Below are 22,505 nucleotides of genomic sequence, written 5' to 3'. Positions count from 1 at the left end.
TGTCTCTAAGTGTAGCCCTGTGATAGACTGGTGACCTGTCCAGGTGAACCTGCCTTCACCCTGAGTCAGCTGGGATAGACTCCAGCCCCCGCGGGACCCTAGTGAGGATGAAGTGGTGTATAGATAATGGATGGATGGAAGTCCAGACTTTGACTCAGTCACTCCAAAACCCTAATTTTGTTCTTTTGGAGCCATTCAGAAGTGGACCTCCATGTGTACGTTGGGTCATTGTCATACTGCATAACCCGCCTGATCTTTAGGTCACGAACTGATGGGCGGATCATTATTGTTCCATGTTTTCTCCATTTGTGGATAACGATTCTCTGCTTTGTCCCAGAGCCATAACAATGGCTTTGTAACCCTTTCCACACTCATAAATGTCAGCGACTTTGTTTCACATCTGTTATTGAACCTCTTTAGAACGTGGCATCATGTGCTGCTTCTTGAGATCTTTTAGCATGCTTCACAATGCCAGACAGGTTCTGTTTAAGTGATGTTTAGATTCAACAAGCGTGGCATTAATTATATGTGGGTGTGGCTGCTGAAACTGAACCCAACTGCCAAATGAGTTTGGTCATGTGGTAGATTGGTAGCTAAGGGGGCAGTTGCTTTTCATATAGGACAGAATTTCTCCAATTTAAAAACTGTATTTTGTGTTTTCTTGGATGATCTTTGTCTTTATATTTAAATTAATTTGATGATCTGAAACATTTAGGTGGACCAAATATGCAAGAATAGAAGTTGTTCTTCAGGGCATTGTACAATATAACGGAGATTTATTTTTTTTTTCTTTTTAAAGAAGAGTTAGTTCTTGAGTCAAAATAGTTGACTGTTCCTAAACTGTGCCTGCAGTGGACTACAAAGCAGTCTCCCCACTCAGCACAGCAATAGGCATAGAGAAATTGGGCAGTCTTGCAAATATCATCTATGCATAATACAAAGGACAATTGCAGCTCTCTGGAACAGACTGGTGGAGACGAGAGCCTGCCAAATGTTTAATATTTGGACTATTTGACTTTAGTCCATCTGGGAAAGGCGTTATTCATCCGGTGGCGTTAAACCAATTTTTAAACTCATAAAAGCTGGCATATTGACTTGCTTGTTTTTCAGAGTGGGTTGGATTTCGCCTGCAAGAAACTTGTTGCTTGTGATGGAGAGACAGGGTTGTGCCAACTGGGGATTGAGCAAAGCTCTCTATCTCTTTTACACCCACACAGATGCAGGGGGGAGCATATTTAGACCAAATTAATGTCATGCCACCAGTAAAACAGTGTTGACAGTTCTGAAAAACTTACTTAGATCTTCACACATGAATTCTCCCACCACTACAACACACACACACGTGCACACAGTGATTTTTCCATCATTACTATCTTAACCCTGACCACAGCTACTAATTGCCAGATTAAACCCTTACCCTAACCTAATCTAAATCTTACTGCAACCTTAAGGCCAGTCTTCCACTTTTAATTTAATAGTTCATGTTATGTTTTTTTTGTGGTCCACCTCCTGGAACCGAGATCCTGTAAACAGATTATGTCCTCACAACAGGAGCAAAAACACGCACATAACAAACACTCTCATCTCTTTACCCTTTCCCACATTTTCTTGTGAGTGTTTTCTGTGAATATACAAAGTGGCTGAGCAAAACTCAAAGTGATGGGGTGCTTTGAAAAGGCACGGTGTCAGACCGTGGTTAAGTTTTCATCGACAGACAGGAGCTTGAGGGGATGTGTGAAGAAGATGGAAGTGATGTTTCAAGGGGAAAGCGTATTGCAGAGGGCATAATTCATAACCTAGACTAAACATAGTTGTTATTGCTAAAAGTGGAAACTTTAAGTACTTGAGTTCATGCGCGTGACAGAATGTTTGTGGATACAAATGCGTGTGTGTGTGTGTGTGTGTGTGTGTGCAGTCAGGTTTTTGGTGTGTGTTTACTTGTGTCGCCTGCGTTGGCTGTTTTGCTTCAGGGTAGGTTATCCTTTCCTTTTAATGAATTATACTCTGAACTTGGATGCCTTTTTTTTTCCCACCTCAATTCAATTGTTATGGTTGATTGAGGTCATTGTGCAATAAAATCCGCAGCTGAAAAATATTTTCTTTCAGTTCATTACAAAACAAACAGTTCAACTAGAATATGAATAAATCAGTGACTGAACTAATGCTGCATAGCAGTGTTTTAATTAGGAAGCATTTGTTTGTTCTACAGAAAGCAGCTCAGTGTAGTTTAACCCAGAAGGCACCTTTTATCAGAACTTTTATTGCACCAGCCCGTCTCAGAATCTACAGCCATGAAAAGATATATCATCATGTTTTAACATTGCTGTTGAATTTAGATGTAAGGCAGCATTTTAGGTTTTAAAATGGATTAAAGAAAGTTATGTCCTTCTCTGTTCTGCAAGCTTTTATTCAGTGTGAACCGTCCAGCTAAGAAGTTTAAAATGTATGCTCAGGTAGTAGAGCGGTTGTCCTCTGATGGTAAGGTTGGTGGTTCCATCCTCCGCCCCTCCACAGTCGAAGTGGGCGAGACACTGAACCCAAAGCTGCTCCCGATGGCAGGCAGCACCTTGCATGGCAGCTCTGTCGCCATTGGTGTGTGAATGGGTGAATGAGAAACACATTGTAAAGCGCTTTGAGTGCCGCTAAGGTAGAAAACCACCATATAAGTGCAAACCATTTACCATTACTGCATTACAAATTTATATCATCACTATGTTCATAATAGCAGAAATATGATCAATACAATAATATATAATTACATTTTTTAACTTAAAGTAAAAAGATGTGCAGCTGTTACACTTCTATACGTTGAGGTTTTAAACAGGGAAGCAGAATCCAGCCACAGATATTAACTGTAGTTCCCTTTGAAATTCTCACACCAACTCCAGACTGTTATTAAGTCACAGTAAAATGTAAAACCCACACTGTGCATTCATCACACAGAATACCGGTTAGGTTAGATGTTATTCAAAAAAACCATAATAATGAGTTAGAGCTGAGGTTGTATTAAGGTGTCACAACGGTTAATAGACGGATTTTATTCCAGCTGTGAGTCTACTGTTGAGGTACTTACTCTTTGTCCTCTATTTAAAAGCCACGCTGTACTGTAGAGGTCAGGATGATGCTCAGCTGCTCATCCTGCCTCTCCATCTCACTGTATAGTGACAAACTTATGTCTAGTGCATGTGTAGCAAAGCGATACGTCAATTAAAATCTCAGTGATCATTAAAAACACCGTATCTTAGTTCCTGCAGTTGTACCTGAGTGTTTTTTCAAACCTTCCAACTTAATGGGCCCACACTTTTTTTTTTTTTTTTTTTCACACTTTTTTTTTTTTTTTTAAAAGGGGCCATAAAAGGAACATAAAAAAAAGCCTAACAACTGTTCTACCTCAAGGCAAGTATTTTGCAGCCAAGCAAAATCCCTTCAAGTACAAAAAGCCGCCATATCTGTCACCTTCCTGTCACTGAAAATGGGAACAGTTGCACATGCCTTGCAGGAGACAGGACCCCTCATGTGTTCTCCTTCTATTCTAAGAACAAGGTACGCGCTCTCACCGGCAGTGCAGGCATGGTGACAGTTGGTGGGAAAGGGCGAGTCAGAGCAGTAGTAGTAGTAGTATGTTGAAATTCTTTATACATCCATCCATGCTCAGGTGATCTGCAAGGAACAGTCATCAAGTGGAAGTTAAGCTCCCCGTCAGGTTTTTATTTGTTGGCACTGACTTCCTGTATCTTTGTGTTCTCACAGGGCCTCGGGGCCGAGAGTAAGAACCTGTACCCGTTCCTTCTTCCCGTCATCCAGCTGAGCACCGATGTTTCCCAGCCGCCACATGTGTATTTGCTAGAGGACGGACTCGAGCTTTGGTATGGACGCACATGCAGTGAAGCACTTCTCATTTTATCCCGTACACACACATATGTCTACAGCGCTCTTTATCTCTTTGCCCTTTTTTCTATGGCTTCGTTCATTCAGGGGTCTTTTCTTTGTCATATGAGTCATCAGCCTCCGTTGCTCACTCGTGTTGAGGACACATCCAGAAACCAAATGCAAACACTTTACAGATAAGTCATGGTTAATGGGCTGCCCACTACGTCTACTTGGAATTTGCTTCGTCACCGGCCACCACTCATGATAAAGCTGTTGATAATTTGGGTGGCCCACGGTCTCGTCTTCATGCTACTGTTTTGGGAGCGTGCCATTTTAAAGCTATCTCAACAACCCACTACAGAACAGTATGCTCACTTTTGCAAATGTCACTTCTGCAATTGCAGAACTTGTCAGGGTTGCCTTTTATTGTTCTGCCATCATCTCTTTGCTTTTAAACTCCCTCCTTAATCTCTCTCTTTTTTTTTTTTTTGTCTGTCCCCGTGGAGAGCTTCATTGTTTTTTCATGCTGTGTGTTCGTAGCACATAGCCTCAGTCCTACGTCTCTGTCCTGTCTCTTATCCTGTCTCACAAACAATTGTGCCCGAAATATTTGTTTGCCTTGTTTACAGAGTCAATGTCATTTTCTCTTGCCTTTATCTTTGATTAGATGTTCTCTCTCTGTCTGCCTCAATGTCTGCCGTGCTCATGTCTAGTCATCTTGAGTAGTTGTTGGTAAAATCGGGCGACTTTGTGGAGTTTTTGATGAACTGTGTTCTTAGAAGCAACTGTTGCACCTCAAAAATGTGTTTTTTTCCCCTCCCAGTTTACAGACTTCAACTAAAAGTAGTTTATTTCATGTTATTGGATCATCTGTTTGTGTATTTTAGTTTTTACTCTGCTGCATAATGAATAGATCTACAGTTTATTTTTTTTAGACATACATGTACGACCAAATCAAAGCTGGATAATCAACAAAAAAAAGTACAAACACGCCCCGTACTATTGCTGAGAATTAGTAATTACACATATCTCTCTTAACGAAATCAAAATGTAAATATATACTGACCTCATGGGCTCAAAACTAAGTTTCTGACTTTTGGGAGATTTTTGTGACGTTGTGCTTTTTTTTTTTTTTTTTTCATTTTTAAGGTCCAACACTTAAAAAGTTGTCCTCTGCTAGAGTCAATCGACCACCTAGATCTGCTATAGGCTATTTTCTCTGTGTCCTCATTAGAGTTCATGGTTCTGATAATTATATTTCTGGACAAATTAAAATGGATTCCAAGCTAAAACCATTTTTTTAAAAGGTGAAAATACAAAACATTGTTCTAATACTCTGCAAAATTCAGCCAAAAAATATTTTTCAGTACTTAGTTTGGGGTCCCAATTAACAAAAAAGCTCTGAATAAAAGTGTAGTGCGTCATCGTATTTCATGAATTCTTTGAGTTGACACAGACTGACCCTATTAGATACTTACCATAAATCTCATTATACCAATAACCTTGACAATCCATCACATATGACTGGACATGAGGTGAGAGACCTGATGAATCCATCATCACCATATATTTATGCTTATCTATAGTTATGTGTGGGGCAGTCAAAACCCAATGACAACTCAGGTTTATTCTCTTTTATTAGCAAATATAATGACAGTCATGACTCGATAATCCGACCCTTAACAATCTGAAAACCTTGCTATCCGACAGGTTTTTAGGAAAAACAAACAGAACCCATGAAAAGAGCCTTAACATACCGACAGCCTTGGATTCCGACTCCGACATGACATTTAATGTCACCAATCAGGATAACGGCGTATTATCTGACTGAACAATCCCACAGATTGGCTTCGTTCACACTGCAGGACTTGATGCTCAATTCGGATTTTTTGTGAAATCCGATTTTTTTGCGAGTTCGTTCACATTTCAAGTTCAATACGACTTGTATGTGATCTGCTGTGTGAACTTCATACGACCCAAAAGTGTCCCGCATGCGCAGAAGAGGACACGATGACGTCACACACAGCGAGCGAGTGTTTGCGGAAGTAAACATAGATGGTAATGATGGAGCGTATCTGCCATTCCCCCGCCGCCGATGGTGGAAACAGAAGTGTGACCGCTAACTAAACTGGCATCGGCAGCCAAATACTGCATGTACTTCCACCCTGTTGGAGCGTTCCCCCACTGACGGGCCTGTGCACAAGCTCACTGATCAATTAGGCATGAAATCCAGTGATGCCTAGTGTTCTAACAATACACTAGTTATTATAACAACTATAAACAATAAATATTAACAACAAATGAGCCTTCAAGCATCAAGCCCTCCTTGTATCTCGATCTCCGTCTTGACAATCCAACAGCCTTGCTATCCGACATAAAAGAAGGCTTTACATTTAGTGTCGGATTATCGAGTCACGACCTTAATTGCTTATTCGGTATGTAAAACATTTTAAAATGAAAAACCCAGAATGAGTTACAGCCCCCTCTCTGACATGAAGTTGCTCAGTTAGTCTCAGCAGTAGCCGAAACTCTCAAATATTGGCTCTACTTCATAGTAAAATATGTAAGAATGTCAACGTTGTGTCTCTGTACTGCTTGAATCCATCAGGCTTCACATAACATGTTTCTTGTTATCAGATTTGTTGCACCACTGAGCAAACCGCCAACATCGCTTTCCTCCTTTTTCCCTTTTCTCTTTGACACCTCCGTGTGTTATGTTTTCCCACCTTTGTGATCCCCATGTTCATCCTGTTGTATTTCATATCCCATTGTCTTTAATCTATGTCTTCTGCACTCTATCTCGCATCATCTCTTATTCCCTTTTTGTTATTTTTATTTTTTATTTTTTATTCTTTTCCTTGTTCCCTTCCTCATGTTTCTTTTTACTTCCCCCTCTGACTGCTCTCCTCTGTTCGTCTCTCACATCATGCAGGTTGGTGACTTTGGAGAACAGCCCAGCCATCACCCCGGAGCTGCTTCGAATTTTCCAGAACATGTCAGCGTTGCTGGGTGAGCTCACATGAGATTGCTTTGTTTGCTGGTCAGTGTGGCTTAGTGTGGTGTGTGTGTGTGTGTGTGTGCAAACATTTTTTTTTCCCTCCCTCTCTCATGTCACTTAATGGTTAACATGCATCAAGATAGAACTGAATTTTATGTAAAGAAAGGAGTGGTTTCATAATTATATAAAGAAAAAGTGTGTCTTTAATGGATTTTGCAGTTTGAGTAGCATGAAGGCAAAATATTGATTCCTTTATAACATGGTTTGAGTTGGATGGTATCTACAGTTCAGAGGAAAAACAGAAACAGTTCATTTAGAAAATTGAAAATAAAGCCGGCATTATGTAATCAAGCACCTTTCAAACCACAAAGAACGGCGACGGTAGCAGCAATCATCCACCGCCATGGACTTAATTCTCATAGTCTCATTACTTCAGGCAATCGTAGCTCGTAAAGATCACAGTTGTGGCTTTGCGGTCGCCTCGAGGCGTCAGAGCCACTACTCCAGGTCTGTAGGCAGCTGTGAGGGGTGGCAGATTGAACGAAACTGGCTGGATGATTTATCACAGGCCCAGAGCATTGGGACACCTCGCATGCTGTAGTCTGTAGCGGCGCGTGTGCTTGTGTGGCCCTCAGTGGGATGAGGAACGGTATTGATTTAGTGCTCCTGCACATAACCAGTGAGTCAGATTAATATGACCGCTAGTGTAGCCTGATTGGCTTGCCGGAGCATTTGATCACTTATTGCGCGGACTGGGAATCCACGGGACGCAGAAGAGGAAAAACGAAGGAGGAGGGAATTAAAGTAGGATCAAGAAAAGGGGGAGAGCTTGATGGAACAACAAAGTGGTGGTGGATGGGGATGAATTATTTAAAAAGTGATGGCAATTGGTGAAGAAAACGTGACATTAAAAATAAAGGTTATTTATTGGAGGAGCTTGGACACGGATGGATGGAAAGATAAGAGAAGCTCTTATCTTGTGCTGAACAGAAACAGGGAAACCGAGGCAATGAACAGAGAAGCAAAGGGGAAACTTTCTTTTTTTTGCAAAGCGTCACAACTAGTCCTGTTAAATTTTAGACCAAACAGAAAATTACACAGAGGAGGCTGGAAGGTGACAAAAAAAAGCCCCACTGTAGCCACAAAGGCATGCAAAACCCCAGCACTGGCAAACTTTAAAGAAAAACTGTGCTTTTTAAATTCTCTTTAAGGCATGTTGGCAGGGACGATCACAATATGAATCCAAAACAATAAAACAACTGTGAGAATAAATATGAAAACAAGTCAACTAAACAACATGAATATACTCGTAGCAGTTGGACAATAGGACTGAGAAATGTCACCCCTCATTGATCACGCATGATTGATGAAGAGCTGTCAAGTAATTAGTGAACACTAATAAGCCGCCGTATTACAGATGTAAGAGGATTTAACAGTGGAGTGAAGGACAGGAGACGGGAATATTGGAAAGAGGGTGTCGGATTAAAGGACAGAGAAAGTGGAAGGTGGGATGGTTGGAAATGAAAGGCAGGACTCGGGTGAGGCAAGGCAGGTTTATTTGTATAGCACAATTCATACACAATTTTATTGAATTTCCCTTCCGGGATAAATAAAGTATTTTTCATTTCATTTCATACCCGAGGTAAGTGCTTCACACAAACGTATAAGAAGACAGATAAAATCAGTCCACAGAACATAAACACCATTATTAATTAATTACATTAAAAGCAAAGAGGCAGATGAAATCAATCCATAAAAACATAAATATAGAAGAAGAGTACAGATGAAATACTTTCAGCTGTCAGATGCTCAACTAAATAGAGATGTTTTCAGCCAGAGTCTGTGGCCTGTCTCACATCTTCTGAAAGACTGTTCCAGATTTTAGCTGCATGATGCTGGAACGCAGCCTCACCGTGTTTGGTCCTGATTCTGGGCACCAGCAGGAGACCCTCCCTGAGGTTCTCAGAGTAGTAGTAGTAGTAGTAGTAGTCGTAGTAGTAGTAGTAGTAGTTCTAGCTCAGGGGTGCCCAATCCTGGTCCTCGAGGGCCACAGTCCGGCATGTTATAGATGTTTCCCTCTTCCAACACCTGATTCACATGATCAGGATCGTTATCAGGCTTCTGCAGAGCTTGATGATGAGCTGATCATTTGAATCAGGTGTGTTGGAAGAGGGAAGCATCTAAAACATGCTGGATAGGGGCTCTGGAGGACCAGGATTGGGCACCCCTGTTCTAGCTTCACTGTGTTTGGTCCTGACTCTGGGCACCAGCAGGAGACCCTCCCTGAGGTTCTCAGAGCCCGAGATGGTTCATATGGCACTGACATGTCAGAGATGTACTTTGGTACAAGACCATGAAGAGATTTGTACACAAGCAAAGCTGTTTTAAAGTCAATTCTCTGAGCAACAGGAAGCCAGTGCAGAGACTTGAGCACTGGATTAATATGGTCGTTACTGCCTGGTTCTAGTCGGGACTCGAGCAGCAGCGTCGTTCTGGATAATGGTTAGAGGTTAGCACGTGGAAACAGAATACAGGATGGAATAATGTATAAAAACAATAAGGGTGGTCATATGGATGTATGTAAATATTGATGCTTTGATTGTGCCATACATGAGTTCTTAGGTTTACGTGTTGATATCGTTTATCTGCTCCATTTATTTCACATCTCCCTTATATACAGTTGAACACACATAGCGATTAGTCACAAATTACGCAGCTAATAGGCACTACTTAGATCACTGATTCGTTGCTCAAATCATTTTTAAACCAACAATGCCACGTTGCGATCCGTCTTTTTATTCACGGACCCGTTGAATACGTTCAGGCTTCCCGACTATAAAATAAATACTTTTCCATCACACCTAACAATGGAGACAAAACTATTGCTGTCCACTTACAATGCATCCTGTTGTCCATCCTGGTCAGCATAAAATAGAAATGGGCTCATTTCGTGACCCATATTTGCTTACTATTATTACCATTTTCTGTGTTTACTACGGGGACCTTTTTTCTCCTTTTTTTTTTTTTTTTTGCCAATATTTGGTTCAGTAGAGATGAGTGCTGCTTTTCTCTGGCTGTGACAGACACATTAAAGCAAAGAAAAGAAAAAAGCTTTCACATCTCTCCAGGTACAAGGTAACAGCATTCCATTAGTAATGTAAAAAAAGAAAAACAACAAATGCCAGGCAAATGCATTGCAGCTGTAGTTTGTTCCTCTCCTAAGCATTTTTTTTAAAATCACATTTGTGCATTTATGGAACAAAATATAGGCTCAGTTTGAGGAATTTTCGCTGTTGCACCTTCTGGTACTTGAACATGGCGTGCACGCTCTGATGCTGCCAGCGTCGCATCAACCAGCCAAACTTGTCGTCTTTTCTTAAGCTCCTTAATGTGTTTTAATCTGAGATGATGGTCCACATATTAATAACTACTTAACTGATAGAGTTAAGAACTATCAACACAGGGTTCAATTCAGCTTCCAACCACACCACGTTGTAAGATCGTCATGGAAAAGCAGAACTTATTTATTTACGCTTTTACTGTAGTGACGTACTGCATCATTTAAAAGTTTGTTGTTAGGCTTTTGATCATATCTTACACGTGTCATATCCTGGATACTTTATTCTGGTAGTTTAATCGTAGCAGCTGGACTTGCTTGAGTTCCTTGAAGACGTTCCACCTCTCATCCAAGAGGCTTCATCAGCTCTGACTGACTAGTTGGGAGTTCCACATACTTCTATCCTAAAGGAGCCATTAACACCTGAGTTTCGGTTTCAATTGGAGGTTTATTGCTCCTCCCCCTCGTTATGTGAGTCGTTAGTGCTCCCCCTGCCGCAAAGGGCTTCGTTAGGGTCTTTTGTGGCTCGGTGTGGATGTGGTTTCATCTTCCTGGGGAGGGATCTTAGGACTGAATTGCAAACAGATGAGAGGTGATGCCTCAGACCTCCACCTCTGTTGAGGGATGGTCTGTCCAGGTGGACATAGATGGCTTCTTTCACCCCTCTCTCAAACCATCTGTCCTCCCTGGCCAAAATCTATACGTTGTTGTCTTTAAATGAGTGACAGGGGAAGCACTAATGACTCACATAACGAGGGGGAGGAGCAACAAACCCCCAGTTGAAACCGAAACTCATGTGTTAAGGAATCCTTAAGGATACAAGCATCTGGAACTCTTGGATGAGAGTCTAAACGTCTTCAAGGAACTCAAGCAAGTCCAGTTGCTACGAATAATCCACGAGAATAACCATGACCCGGATGACTGAGAATCTTCACAGACAACACGATGCTTTACTATCAGTAAAAGTTTTAACCGTTGTAGCATTTGTGGATTTTAACATTTGCATATGAGCAGCTCTTTCTGTTGTTACCAGTCTGCATTTGTGGCCACGTTAATTAGTGGAATAACCGAGTCGATCAGATTTGCAAATTACAGCCACTTGTCAGCACTTAGTGCTTTCTCCACACTTTGTTTTCTTTTCCTGTGTCCTGTGTGATGGGGAAAAAAATGCTGTTTTCTTATGGTTACATCAGAGCATTTACAGCGTATTAATTGTGTTGAATGTAATTAGGTTGCCTGTGCAAGTATTAGAGGGAAAACTGAAAGCTGCTGTTATGAAAGACGAGCTCAGAGGGTTGATCGCAGGTCAGAACAAATCACACACGATTTTACAATGTGTCCTTTTAACGCTTTGAACATGAAAATAGATAGAAACTCATTTTTAATTCAATGCATTATTTGCATATATTCATGAAAGAAATCTAAAGGAAATGAATTTGTTATTTAATCTATCTTTTTCATGAATCTTTGTTCAGTCATCATCTTTGACTGGTTTTCACCAGAACATCCGGTGGTTCATTTATTTAGTCCGTGGAGAGCAGTGGAGGGATGTGGGCCATTCACAGAATCTGGCTCAGTCGAATGTCACAGCTTGCCAGGTATGAGGCCTGGCCTGCCTGATAAAGAGCCCTGCTCCATCACCGCTAAACTGAAGCAGCAAATTCCCTAATTAGAATGTCAAGAGCCTTGCTTTGGCTAAATTGTTAGACTACCACTGCGCTCAGTATCAGCGCCACGGCGCTCTGAACTCAGACACATTTAGGCGATGTGTGGTGCACTGACTGGTGGTGATAGAGAGTAAACAGGTATGATTTTGTTTATTTGTTTACATTACACCAATAGGTGTCAGCAGCTGAAAGAGCTGGAGGATTCATTTATTTCTTTGCCATTTTATTTTGCTTTGTCATGTTTCTCAGTGTTGAGAAGCTCAGCACTTACTTTGCTTTTAAAGTAAACGCCAAAGGAAAGCTTTTTTGCTGATGAACCTCTCGAGGGTTTTATTGAAAACAGACGTTTGCCTCAAAAACAAAGAGGAACAACAGCTAAAATACTTCAACCCTAGGAGAATATCACAGAACACTGGGTTTGGACTACTTGATTTTATATATACAGTCACCCTTGTTTTCTTCAGTGTCTTGTTCATTTTAGTGCCTGGTACCACTAAAGGTACATTACCTGAAGAATACAATGAACACGACAAAAAAATGCAGCTGATTACATCATACTTTATGTCCTATTTGACATGCTGAAACTTAATTGTATTCCCTGTAAGGTATATAAGAGGCCATTTCATGTCATAAGCAGCACTGCACATGCAAAGGCCTTGAGTGGTTTCCTGCTTACATTCAACTCAGAAGTTGTCAGCTCTCACATAACGCCTAAAACAAAAGAGTTATGTGAAGCCACAAAGGCAGCTTTCTTGGCAATGCTGGAAAAGTGAGAGACAGGTAGCAAAACAAACTGAAGATCTCCAAGACAGCCGTTCATTACACCAAGAAAAAACAAGCCCTACATGGTGCTACCAAATCGCTAGCTGATCGCAACAGGAAATGTCTTTCTACCCCACGAGATGACCGTCGTCTTAAAAATGAGTGGGCGCTGTCAAGAAATGTGACTTGTTTGACAAGTACAGTTTGAAACCGACTTCTTGAAGCTGGTCTGAAGTCACACAGGGCATGGAAGAAGCCCTTCATCAACGAAAGGCAGAGGAAACCTGGTTACTCTTTGCTGGGGATCACAAGGATTGGACTGTTGATGATTGGGTTGATGAATCCAATTTTCAGGTGATGACCACTCCAGCCAACTTACTGGTTAGGAGGAAGCTTGGAGAAGCCTACAGACCAGACTGTCTTGTCCCTACAGAGAGAAAAATGTGGAATTATCCACCTTGTATAGTAGCTACTTACAGATCAGTGAATGTTCCTGAGGTGTGCTGAGCTCAGTAGGCAGACATAGCACAGGATTTCTGGAGAATTTAGGACTTCTCACTTTGTTTGGACTCTGTTGTCCGGCAGTGACTACTTCAATTACAACTCTGTTAAGGTGTGAATGTGGAGGATCTTTATGTGCTCTTTTCTTAAACCAAACTTGTTTTCCTGGCACATGCTCAGGGCAGCTAGAAGGTCGCCAGTTCGCATCCCAGTGAGGACACCCGGAATCTTTCTGCTTGGAGTTTGCATGTTCTCCCCGTGCAGCGTGGGTTCTCTCCGAGTTCTCCGGCTTCCTCCCACAAGGTCCGAAAACACTTTGAAGCTAATTGGTGATTCTAAATTGTCCATAGGTGGTTGTCTGTCTCTAAGTGTAGCCCTGTGATAGACTGGTGACCTGTCCAGGGTGTCCCCTGCCTTCACCCTGAGTCAGCTGGAATAGACTCCAGCCCCCCATGACCCTAGTGAGGATTAAGCGGTGTATAGATGATAGATAGATGGATGCTCAGGGCATGCTTGTAATGCTGACCCTCGCAGATCTAGGTAGATGGTAACATTACAACATGCATGTATATGAGCATGGATTGTCTCTATTAATAGTCTTTAACGTTGCAGTTAAAGATCATTTCATTAGCATTAATGGTCGCTGCATCATGTTGGATTTTTGGTTCATTATTTCAAAGGTGACCACAAAAAAAGGAGCCACTGCTCACATTTATGATGCTGGAGTGAGTAACTGTTGATCAGAATAGTTCACTGTGTCGGTGCTAGTAGCCTGCTGCTCTTTTTTTAAAAGTAATAAGACTGCATTAGGCAGTGCAGAACATTCGATGATCTTATCAGTTGGCATTAACTGGTGGACACCTCAGAGCATCGCCACGACAGGCCTGTGAGGGAATCGCTACCATTTCTTCATAACGTAGTCTCACAGTTAACTGCCCAGCTTATGTGCTTCATTGATCAACCTGGACACCCCCATTAGAGCACCACCTTTTTATTACAGGCTGTTCAACTGGAATAATGACTTTAATTACAACTTTTACAGATGTTGGGCATTTTAATGCAGAGATGGAGGCTATACTGAAACAGCTCATGCTGGGATTGTGTGGTCTGTAATTTATTGTTTGCAATTCGATGTATTGATCTTTTTTTTTTTTCTAATTTTTCCAAAACTTTAATGCCATAATCTGTGATTGCTATTCTTTGCTATTGAAATCTCTTAAGATTTATTTTCCCAGTTTGACCTTGAGCTGCTTATCAAAGTGAGACGTTTCAGAGTTTTCCCGGTCACGGCGCTGGGAGTTTTCAGCTCTCATCATTGCTGTCATTTCATACACTGGGGTCTTCCTGTAAAGTTGATGTTTGCCACTTCATTGCCTTTCTCAGGCATGATTACTCATCCAGATCTTTTCAGACTTAAAGCAGAGGCTTCTATTGACCATGTTGTTGTCATTTTTTTTATGGTCTCCCTTTGTGTATAGTAAAACCTGGAAAAGTAAGCTGTGTCTGTGGAGCTGCAGAGCTACTTTTTCTATCCCCAAGTACATCTTTAAGGCGTATCATTAGATAGGCATGTGGCCAGCAGCGGACACGGTCGTCTTGGCTGTTTTTCCTCTGTGTTAAAACCAATCGGTTATGAACATTTTCAATTACCATGCTTTGTTTTATTATATATAATCGGCTCCCCGTAAGTGCTGCCTTGAGTTTGAACCCACTCTGAGTGCTACAATACTGCACGGAGTTTAATTAGGTGTACATTTTTACATTTGCACCCAACCTTACACATATTAGTCTTGTCGAGCAAAGAGAATTATTTCCCTTCTTATCAGGGGATGCAGCTGTAATGTTATCAGCAAGAGATTTACAAGTGCTCAGGCCAGGGCTACCTGCTTCCACCACTATTTTACTAGATTAAGCTTCAGATGCGTTTAAGAGAGAGAGAAAAAACCCCCATATATTTACACACACTATTAGACGTTTGGTGTCGTGTTGGTGTTGGTTTTAAATGGACTAGCACTTGTTGGGATGCTCCAGCTGATCTGCAACGGTTGGCACAACACCAATAGTTGCATTTTATTCATCTTACAAAGCATTGTTAGGAAAATTACCTGAATATTCTACTTGTCTTTTTAATTATAGATCAATTTTTCATCAAACTAGGGCCCAAGATTTTATAGTCTTGGAAAACACACTCATTAAAACTGAGAAGCTTTTAAACATTATGAACCCAAGTATTGGAACAAAATTCAAAACCTGTTGAGATTAGATTAGTCTAATCACGTATGACAGGTTTAAGGCCCTGGTGTCCAACATGGAGCAGTACGAGTGTACTTGATTTCCTTAATTTTAACTTGTACACTTTCTCTAACTTATGATTGTTTATTCTGTATGTGTAGAGTGTTTTATTTTGATTGTTTGTGGCGTTTATTCTGTATGTGAGAGTCTGTGTAAATATCTACTCTTTGTATTTTAGTCTGTATTTAGTCAAAGCTGAAAAATTAGTTTTTTTGCTTATCGTCATGCTTAGAGGGCACCCATGACAAAGAGAGTATCTACTCTCATTGGGGCTTTTCTCCTGTATAAATAAAGGCTAAAAAAATTAATAAATAGTCACTTTTGCACATACTTTTATTAGGTGTTAAAACTCCAACACAGGATTTTACTGAACTCAAACTTTCTGTGACTGGCTGGCTTAAAAGATCCCAACAAACACCATCTGTCCTTGTCGCACATCAGCACAGATCCTGGCACCGCTTTTCAGTATCCGTTAACTTTCCTCGCATTGCAAACATTGTCAACCACGTCACGCGTTGTAAAGCAAAAAAAATAAAAAATGAAAACGGGGTTGGAAGATGACCATAAATTTTAGCAGTGTCCCCAACAAACATTAGAGATACTTCAGGGGCTGTTATCACAGTCAGATGTGAGGCTCATTTTCCTGCTAATGTTGATAACCGAAGCGGATTTTGCAGCATATGCCCAGGGCTATGAAGGATGTACTGACTAAAGCTTAATCAGTGCTTTAGCAGCTGTTTTTGTAACTATTTGATTATGACGATGTGTGTGTGTGTGTGGAGAGGGTGACTGTGTCCCCCCGTTGCCACATCATTGTGAAAATTTAATTGCTTTTGTAGTATTTAGCAAAACAGCTCATTATGACTTAGACTTATACTCCTCAGGCTTTTTTAATATTTAGTCCATTTCTTTGCACAAAAGAACAAAATGCTAGAATACATTTCACTTTAATTCAATGCTATTGAAACACAGCTAAGGATACCTACCTTCAGTGAACACAGTTTTAATAAAAGACGAATGAGCACATCGCAAATGTAATGGTGTTGCAGAGGATTTCTAGACTGCAATCTGCTACAAAGGGCTGCAAGGTGGTTAGCACTGTTGCCTCGCAGCAAGAAGGTTGCCAGTTCGCGTCCTGGTGGGGGTACCGGAATCTTTCTGCGTGGAGTTTGCATGTTCTCCCCGTGCAGCGTGGGTTCTCTCCGGGTTCTCCGGCTTCCTCCCACAAGGTCCAAAAACATGTTGAGGTTAATTGGTGATTCTAAATTGTCCGTAGGTGTGAATGTGAGTGTGCTTGGTTGTCTGTCTCTAAGTGTAGCCCTGTGATAGACTGGTTACCTGTCCAGGGTGTCCCCTGCCTTCACCCTGAGTCAGCTGGGATAGACTCCAGCCCCCCACGACCCTAGTGAGGACTAAGCGGTGTATAGATGATGGATGGATGAATCCGCTACAAATGCTTTCTTCACTCGTGTGGATAATGTCTGATCCATTTAATAGGTGGAAATAAGCAAGAAACTTTAAAATTCAATAGAATCAGACACCACTAGGACTGCATTTTTTCACATCTTTATTGTACGACAAATCACAACCAAGAGCCAAAGAAGAGCTTCTTGAGCAACAATGGTAAGACTCGCGTTTATGGAGCTGTTGTGTCGCTACAGGACGGAAGCAGATATGCAGAGGTTGAGTGTCCGCAAATCCACCTCCCTTTTGTCCCAGTCGTATTAGTGTCGCATTGAAAATATTTTGGGAGGCTGTGTGGAAATGGAAGCGAATTTACTTCCAATAACCAGACGCAGTGTTATTTTGTCAGGCTGTTTGTATTCATATATAGACACTCTGGGTGCCTCGGGTTCATTTGCAACAGTGAAGGGGGAGGAATGATGAAAGCCTTATCAAGTCCGGGCCTCAGTCGTCTGAGCTGGCTGACCTATCTCCAGCCCAGAATGAGAATTCAATTCATTCTTTCCTCTTTTTATGAATACTTGTGCCTCTGCCTCCTTTGCGTGTTGATATTCATACAAAACTCAGAGGCTATTGCCGCAGCGTGTGCATGGCTTATCGGCAAATCACGACATCGGTTGTGGTGGTGGTGCCATCGTAGAGGGACAGAGATCAGAAATCTGTCAAAAGCATTTATTTACCTCGGGCATGAAAGCAAGTAGAGCATGTGAGACTTTGCTTGTGGATAAAAGATTAAGCAGTTTTGAGTGTAATCATATTGTGTCACTGAGGTGTGATAGAACGCGTGACAGTGTTTCCACAGGCAGCAAAGCAACAGCGTGTTCTCCGGTTCATCAGAGTCGCTGTGTGTTGTTGGAGGTCACGTTTCTATAAACTGCATTGACGTGATTTAATATCAAACAGGTGTGCATATTGTTTGGTATGTTTACTCTGGATGACTTTTAAATTGTCTATATGGGGATGTCAGTCACTCTAGTCATATATAGCATAACATAAAGCTCTTTGAATGGCTGTTGTGTATAAAATATGCCAGACCAATACGTCTAGCTATTGGGATCAAGAACTAGACGATCATAGCCTGCAGCTGGCCTGCCAAGTATAGCAAACCCTTGAGTCTGTAGGATTCTGTAGTCTTATCTGCACTATTTTCATTTATTATCTGCATTTAAGGAGTTTCAATTATTAACCACTGAGAAATTGCAAATTGGTGTTTGGCTCTGTGCATCTGTTGCTTTCTTTGTGGCCTGCATGAAAGACGAGGAATTATTTGATTTACGTTGCCACATGGAAATCAGCTTGTAGAGCAGGATAAAGGACTGCCCAACATATTCACTCAATTTACTATCTTCCTTTTACATATTCATGCAAATCAAGCAGAATTTTCCGAGTGAACTAAAGGTCTTAGTGTATGTGGGTTATTTAATCTCAAATCATGAGGGAACTTCTGCTCAACCGTCTCGGATTTGCTTGAAACTTTTTTTTTTCTAATCCTAACCTATGAATATTTATAATGGTGTCTATGAAATGTTAGATTGATATATCTAATACTTTCTGAGGTGATTCAAAAAAGAAAAAATAAGCTCATCAACCCACTTTAAGCACATTTTTTTTTCATTTTTTCCTCTTTTGTTTCCCCCCTGCACATTAAAATTTGAGGTGACATTTGAATGATAACATCTCAGGAAGTAATAAATATGAAAATCTTAAATTTTCCTCATCGTGTGATCGATTCAGAATCTGAAATATTGGACAAGTAGGTCAAACAGTCTCTGATTATAGGTAAGTTGAAATTAAAAAAATAAAAGTAGAAGCCATAAAGAAAAGTTCCATCTTTGCATAATGCAGACGTCAACTAGTGATGCAGAGATACGTGAAATGTGAAAAATAACAGGGAAAATGTCAGGCTTTTATCTCTAATAGCTCCTGAGATGTTATCGGTCAAACGTAGCCTCAAATGTCAATGGGGAGAAAATAACAGTTCTGAAAGTAGATCAACAGGCAATTTAAACAAAGAAAGGAAAAAAAGTAGAGTCACAAATACAATCAGGACTCGATAATCCGACCCTTAACAATCCAAAACCTTGCAATCTGACAGGTTTTTAGGAGAAACGAACAGAACCCATTAAAAACAGCCTTAACATAGCGACAGCCTTGGATTCTGACTCCGACATGACATTTTATGTCACCAATCAGGATGACGGCGAATTATCTGACTGAACAATCCCACAGATTGGCTACGTTCACACTGCAGGACTTAAGGCTCAATTTGGATTTTTTTGTGAAATCTGATTTTTTGTAAGTTCGTTCACGTTTCCAATTAAATGCGACTTGTATGTGATCTGCTGTGTGAACTTCATACGACCTAAAAGTGTCCCACATGCGCAGAAGAGGACACGACGATGTCACACACAGCGAGCGTGCTCAGTGTTTATGGAAGTAAACATGGATGGTGGAAACAGAAGAGTGACCGCTAACTAAACTAGCATCAGCAGCCAAGTACTGCCTGTGCGTTCTGAACACTTCCACCATGTCGAAGTGCCCCCCAACTGCTCCAAATATTCATCGTGAATTGGACCCAAATATCCAGAGACCAGAAAGTGCTATTGGGACCAGCCCTACTAGTTAATATAACAACTATGAACAATAATTATTAACAACAAATGACCATTCAAGCATCAAGCCCTCCTTGTATCTCGACCTCCGTCTTGACAATCCGACAGCCTTGCTATCCGACATAAAAGAAGGTTTTACATTTAGTGTCAGATTATCGAGTCATGGGCGCCCGTATAGCTCACCTGGTTGAGCGGGCGACCCATGAACAGGGGCTACAGTCCCCGAAGCAGCGGTTGTGAGTTCGAATCCCGCTCACGACCCTTTGCTGCAGGTCTCTCCCTCACTCTTTTCCCCCCTTTCCTGTCTCTCTCCACTGCTCTACATAAAGGCAAAAAGCCCAAAAAAATATATTTAAAAAAAAAAGATTATCGAGTCATGACTGTACCTTTAAAGAGAACCATATTATATACAATGAAAATTTAAGCGAGTCAGAGAGGGTTGGGTAGATGGACTGATGTGTCTCTGTTTAATCAGTGCAGCACGTCTTCACTTTGCTGACGGAGATGAACCAGACTACCAACTACTACTATATGTATGAGTTCACCACTCTACTATACTACACAACTTTTTGAGCGTTATTGTTTTTGTGTTTTTATTTCTTTTTCCATCGACTTGGGTGAAAAAACAATCTATAGTGGTAGAATGCAATTTTCACTGCAGTTGATGCAATACGGTGGGAAGCAGCCGACTGCTCTTCATGTGATCGTATTCCATTCACTGCTCGTCTCAGCTTTTTTTTTTTTTTTTTTACCAAAGGTTTTTCTACCACAGCGCTTCATCCCAAGGTTACATTTCACTCCAGATTTGCCCTTCTGTCACATTTTTAGCACACCCCACCAGTTTCCCTACCGTCTGACCTGGAGCAGCCTTTTAACTGCGCCTGGGGTGTTGACTCTTAGCTCACTCAGAAATGCCCCTTTCCATGTTCGTGCCAATCAGAGCCTTTAGAGACATGCTCGGGTGTTTACCCACCAGTGATTTAAATCCTCCTCTTGTAGACTCTTGGTTTATTTCAGTTACGCGTTCAGTTACTCGGTTGGGTGACTCATGCGATCGACAAACAATAGTTTTGTCTTAGAAACTACAGCAAAAAGCAAATGGATAAGAGCTATGTTCAATTACTTTAGCACGTGTTTGGTGTACTTTATTTCCCACATAGTAACTCTGAATGACTATAGCGTAAACAATTTATATGTGGCTTAAAGGACTCTCATTCCTGTATTGCCATTGCTAAGGCGTGTGATCACAAGTGTGTGTGTGTTGAATTCAAATCAGTATATATGTAGTAATTCCTTTCTTTCTCAAAGCTATGTAATGCATTGTGAGCAGGTACTCTGAAGGTAGCAGGAATTCCTTTCGGTTGGCATTGATTTAACAGTATTTGATGATGAAGCTGTCGTTTTGCTGTTAATAAATGGAACAGAGCTCAACCATCCACCTGTTTTGTTTACTATTATAGACACTCTGCTTTGAATAGGATGCAAGAAAGGAATTTAGTCAGTGTTGCATCAATTGAATACATATAATTTTTTAACAGAAAAGGGTTTAATGAACACATGAGTTTGTGTTGACTTATGCAGAAACATGGAGGTAATTCCCTTCAGGCTGTTAAATCAATGCTTTTAGCCAAAGGCAGCATTTTGTATCACTTACTAAAGCAGTGTATCGTGGAATTTGAATTTAAACCCTCCTCAGAAGGAAAAAACTTCCAGGATTTATTGCCATTGTAGATGTTTCTGAGAAGTCTGTTTGTACAGAAATGAAACAGCATCAAAATCTGTCTCTCTTTTTTTCTTTTTTTCTTTTTTTCTTTTAGGTTTCACTGCAACACACCATGTTGTAGCAGATTTGTTGGATCTGAATGTTATTGGTTTGGAGATAACTGTACACATAAACCTTTTTGCTTCTTGCTTTAAAAGCCCAGTTTATTTTAGTTTTTTTATATTATATTTGCAATAAAAAATAAGAAGTCTTCTTAAAACAAGGGCAGCTTTGGAGAGGCCTCTCATAATTCTAAGTGAGAGAAAGAAAAAAAAAAACATGTAAACACAATCCAGTTGCTGATTATGCAGCTGCTAAGAACGCTTCACCCAGACCTAACAGAAAACCACAACAATCCATCCGCCTCCTTCTCAGTTCTGCAGACATGTTGTGATTTCCATGCTCGGTGACCCTGTGTGTCCTTATTCACTCAGCATTAAGCAATCTGTTGCCTTTGCTTTATTCTTTAGAAAATAAAACGAATGTCCTGGTCTGACTAACAGAAAGCCTTTATTGTAGTGCTACTTTGATCTGTTCCCCGTCTTTCACCATCACGCTCCAGTGTTCATGCTACAGAATATAACGGTAGAACAGCATTTGAAGTCACTCGGACTTTTTGACTCTTTGTAGTTTCCGCTCATTCCTGTCGTTTGGACACCAGCTCATTTGGTTTTTAAATCAATCATTGTCTTTTCCCTGAGCCGTGCTCTTTTAATTCGCTGGCACCACCGCATGCACTCGGCCCATACTATGTTTGTAGCGTTGAATATTCATATAGGCTGATGTGCTGACTAAATAGGTCCCGGAATACATTATGTACCTGACAAGATAGCAGATGGCAGCATACATTACCTTCATTACGGTACTATGGTGGACAGATGGCTGGGGAAAGCATATTGCATACATCAACATTAATAGCACCTGTATGAACCAGCACGATCAGACCGGACCCCTCTATCACTGCCCACCACTGACTTCTAATCCTCTTTTGTGCCAAACCTTGATGAGTAAACACATTGTTTTATAAGATGTTTGATGAGGTTTAGGTGCTTCGTAATACTCAGATTGAGAAAGTTTGTTTTAAGCTTTGGCTGGGGAAAGAGATTTGGTTGAAAATAACATGCAGCTCTATCCTCCTAAGCTACAGCATATTTAAACATCTGCACTGTGGAATAACAAAGGAGTTCTACAGGGGAACAGCGTGTAAGACGGCTTCAGTTTCTATATTTTTACACAGAAC

The 22,505-nt window shown here is 40.9% G+C and overlaps 1 protein-coding gene across 1 annotated transcript in view; it reads left to right on the top strand.

Moving 5' to 3' along the window:
* The window catches only part of ipo11 (importin 11), a 158,539-nt gene that overhangs the window by 75,208 nt on the left and 60,826 nt on the right, over positions 1-22,505 (top strand). The window contains exons 21-22 of the mRNA XM_008284047.1: positions 3,751-3,866; positions 6,803-6,879. Coding sequence (XP_008282269.1) covers positions 3,751-3,866; positions 6,803-6,879 — 193 coding nt within the window. The remainder of the gene's footprint in view (positions 1-3,750; positions 3,867-6,802; positions 6,880-22,505) is intronic.

This window comes from Stegastes partitus, unplaced genomic scaffold (genome assembly GCF_000690725.1).
Source record: "Stegastes partitus isolate 25-593 unplaced genomic scaffold, Stegastes_partitus-1.0.2 Scaffold341, whole genome shotgun sequence".
NCBI lineage: Eukaryota > Metazoa > Chordata > Actinopteri > Pomacentridae > Stegastes > Stegastes partitus.
Note: the sequence above shows the minus strand (reverse complement) of the source record. Positions and strands in the feature narration are given on the sequence as shown.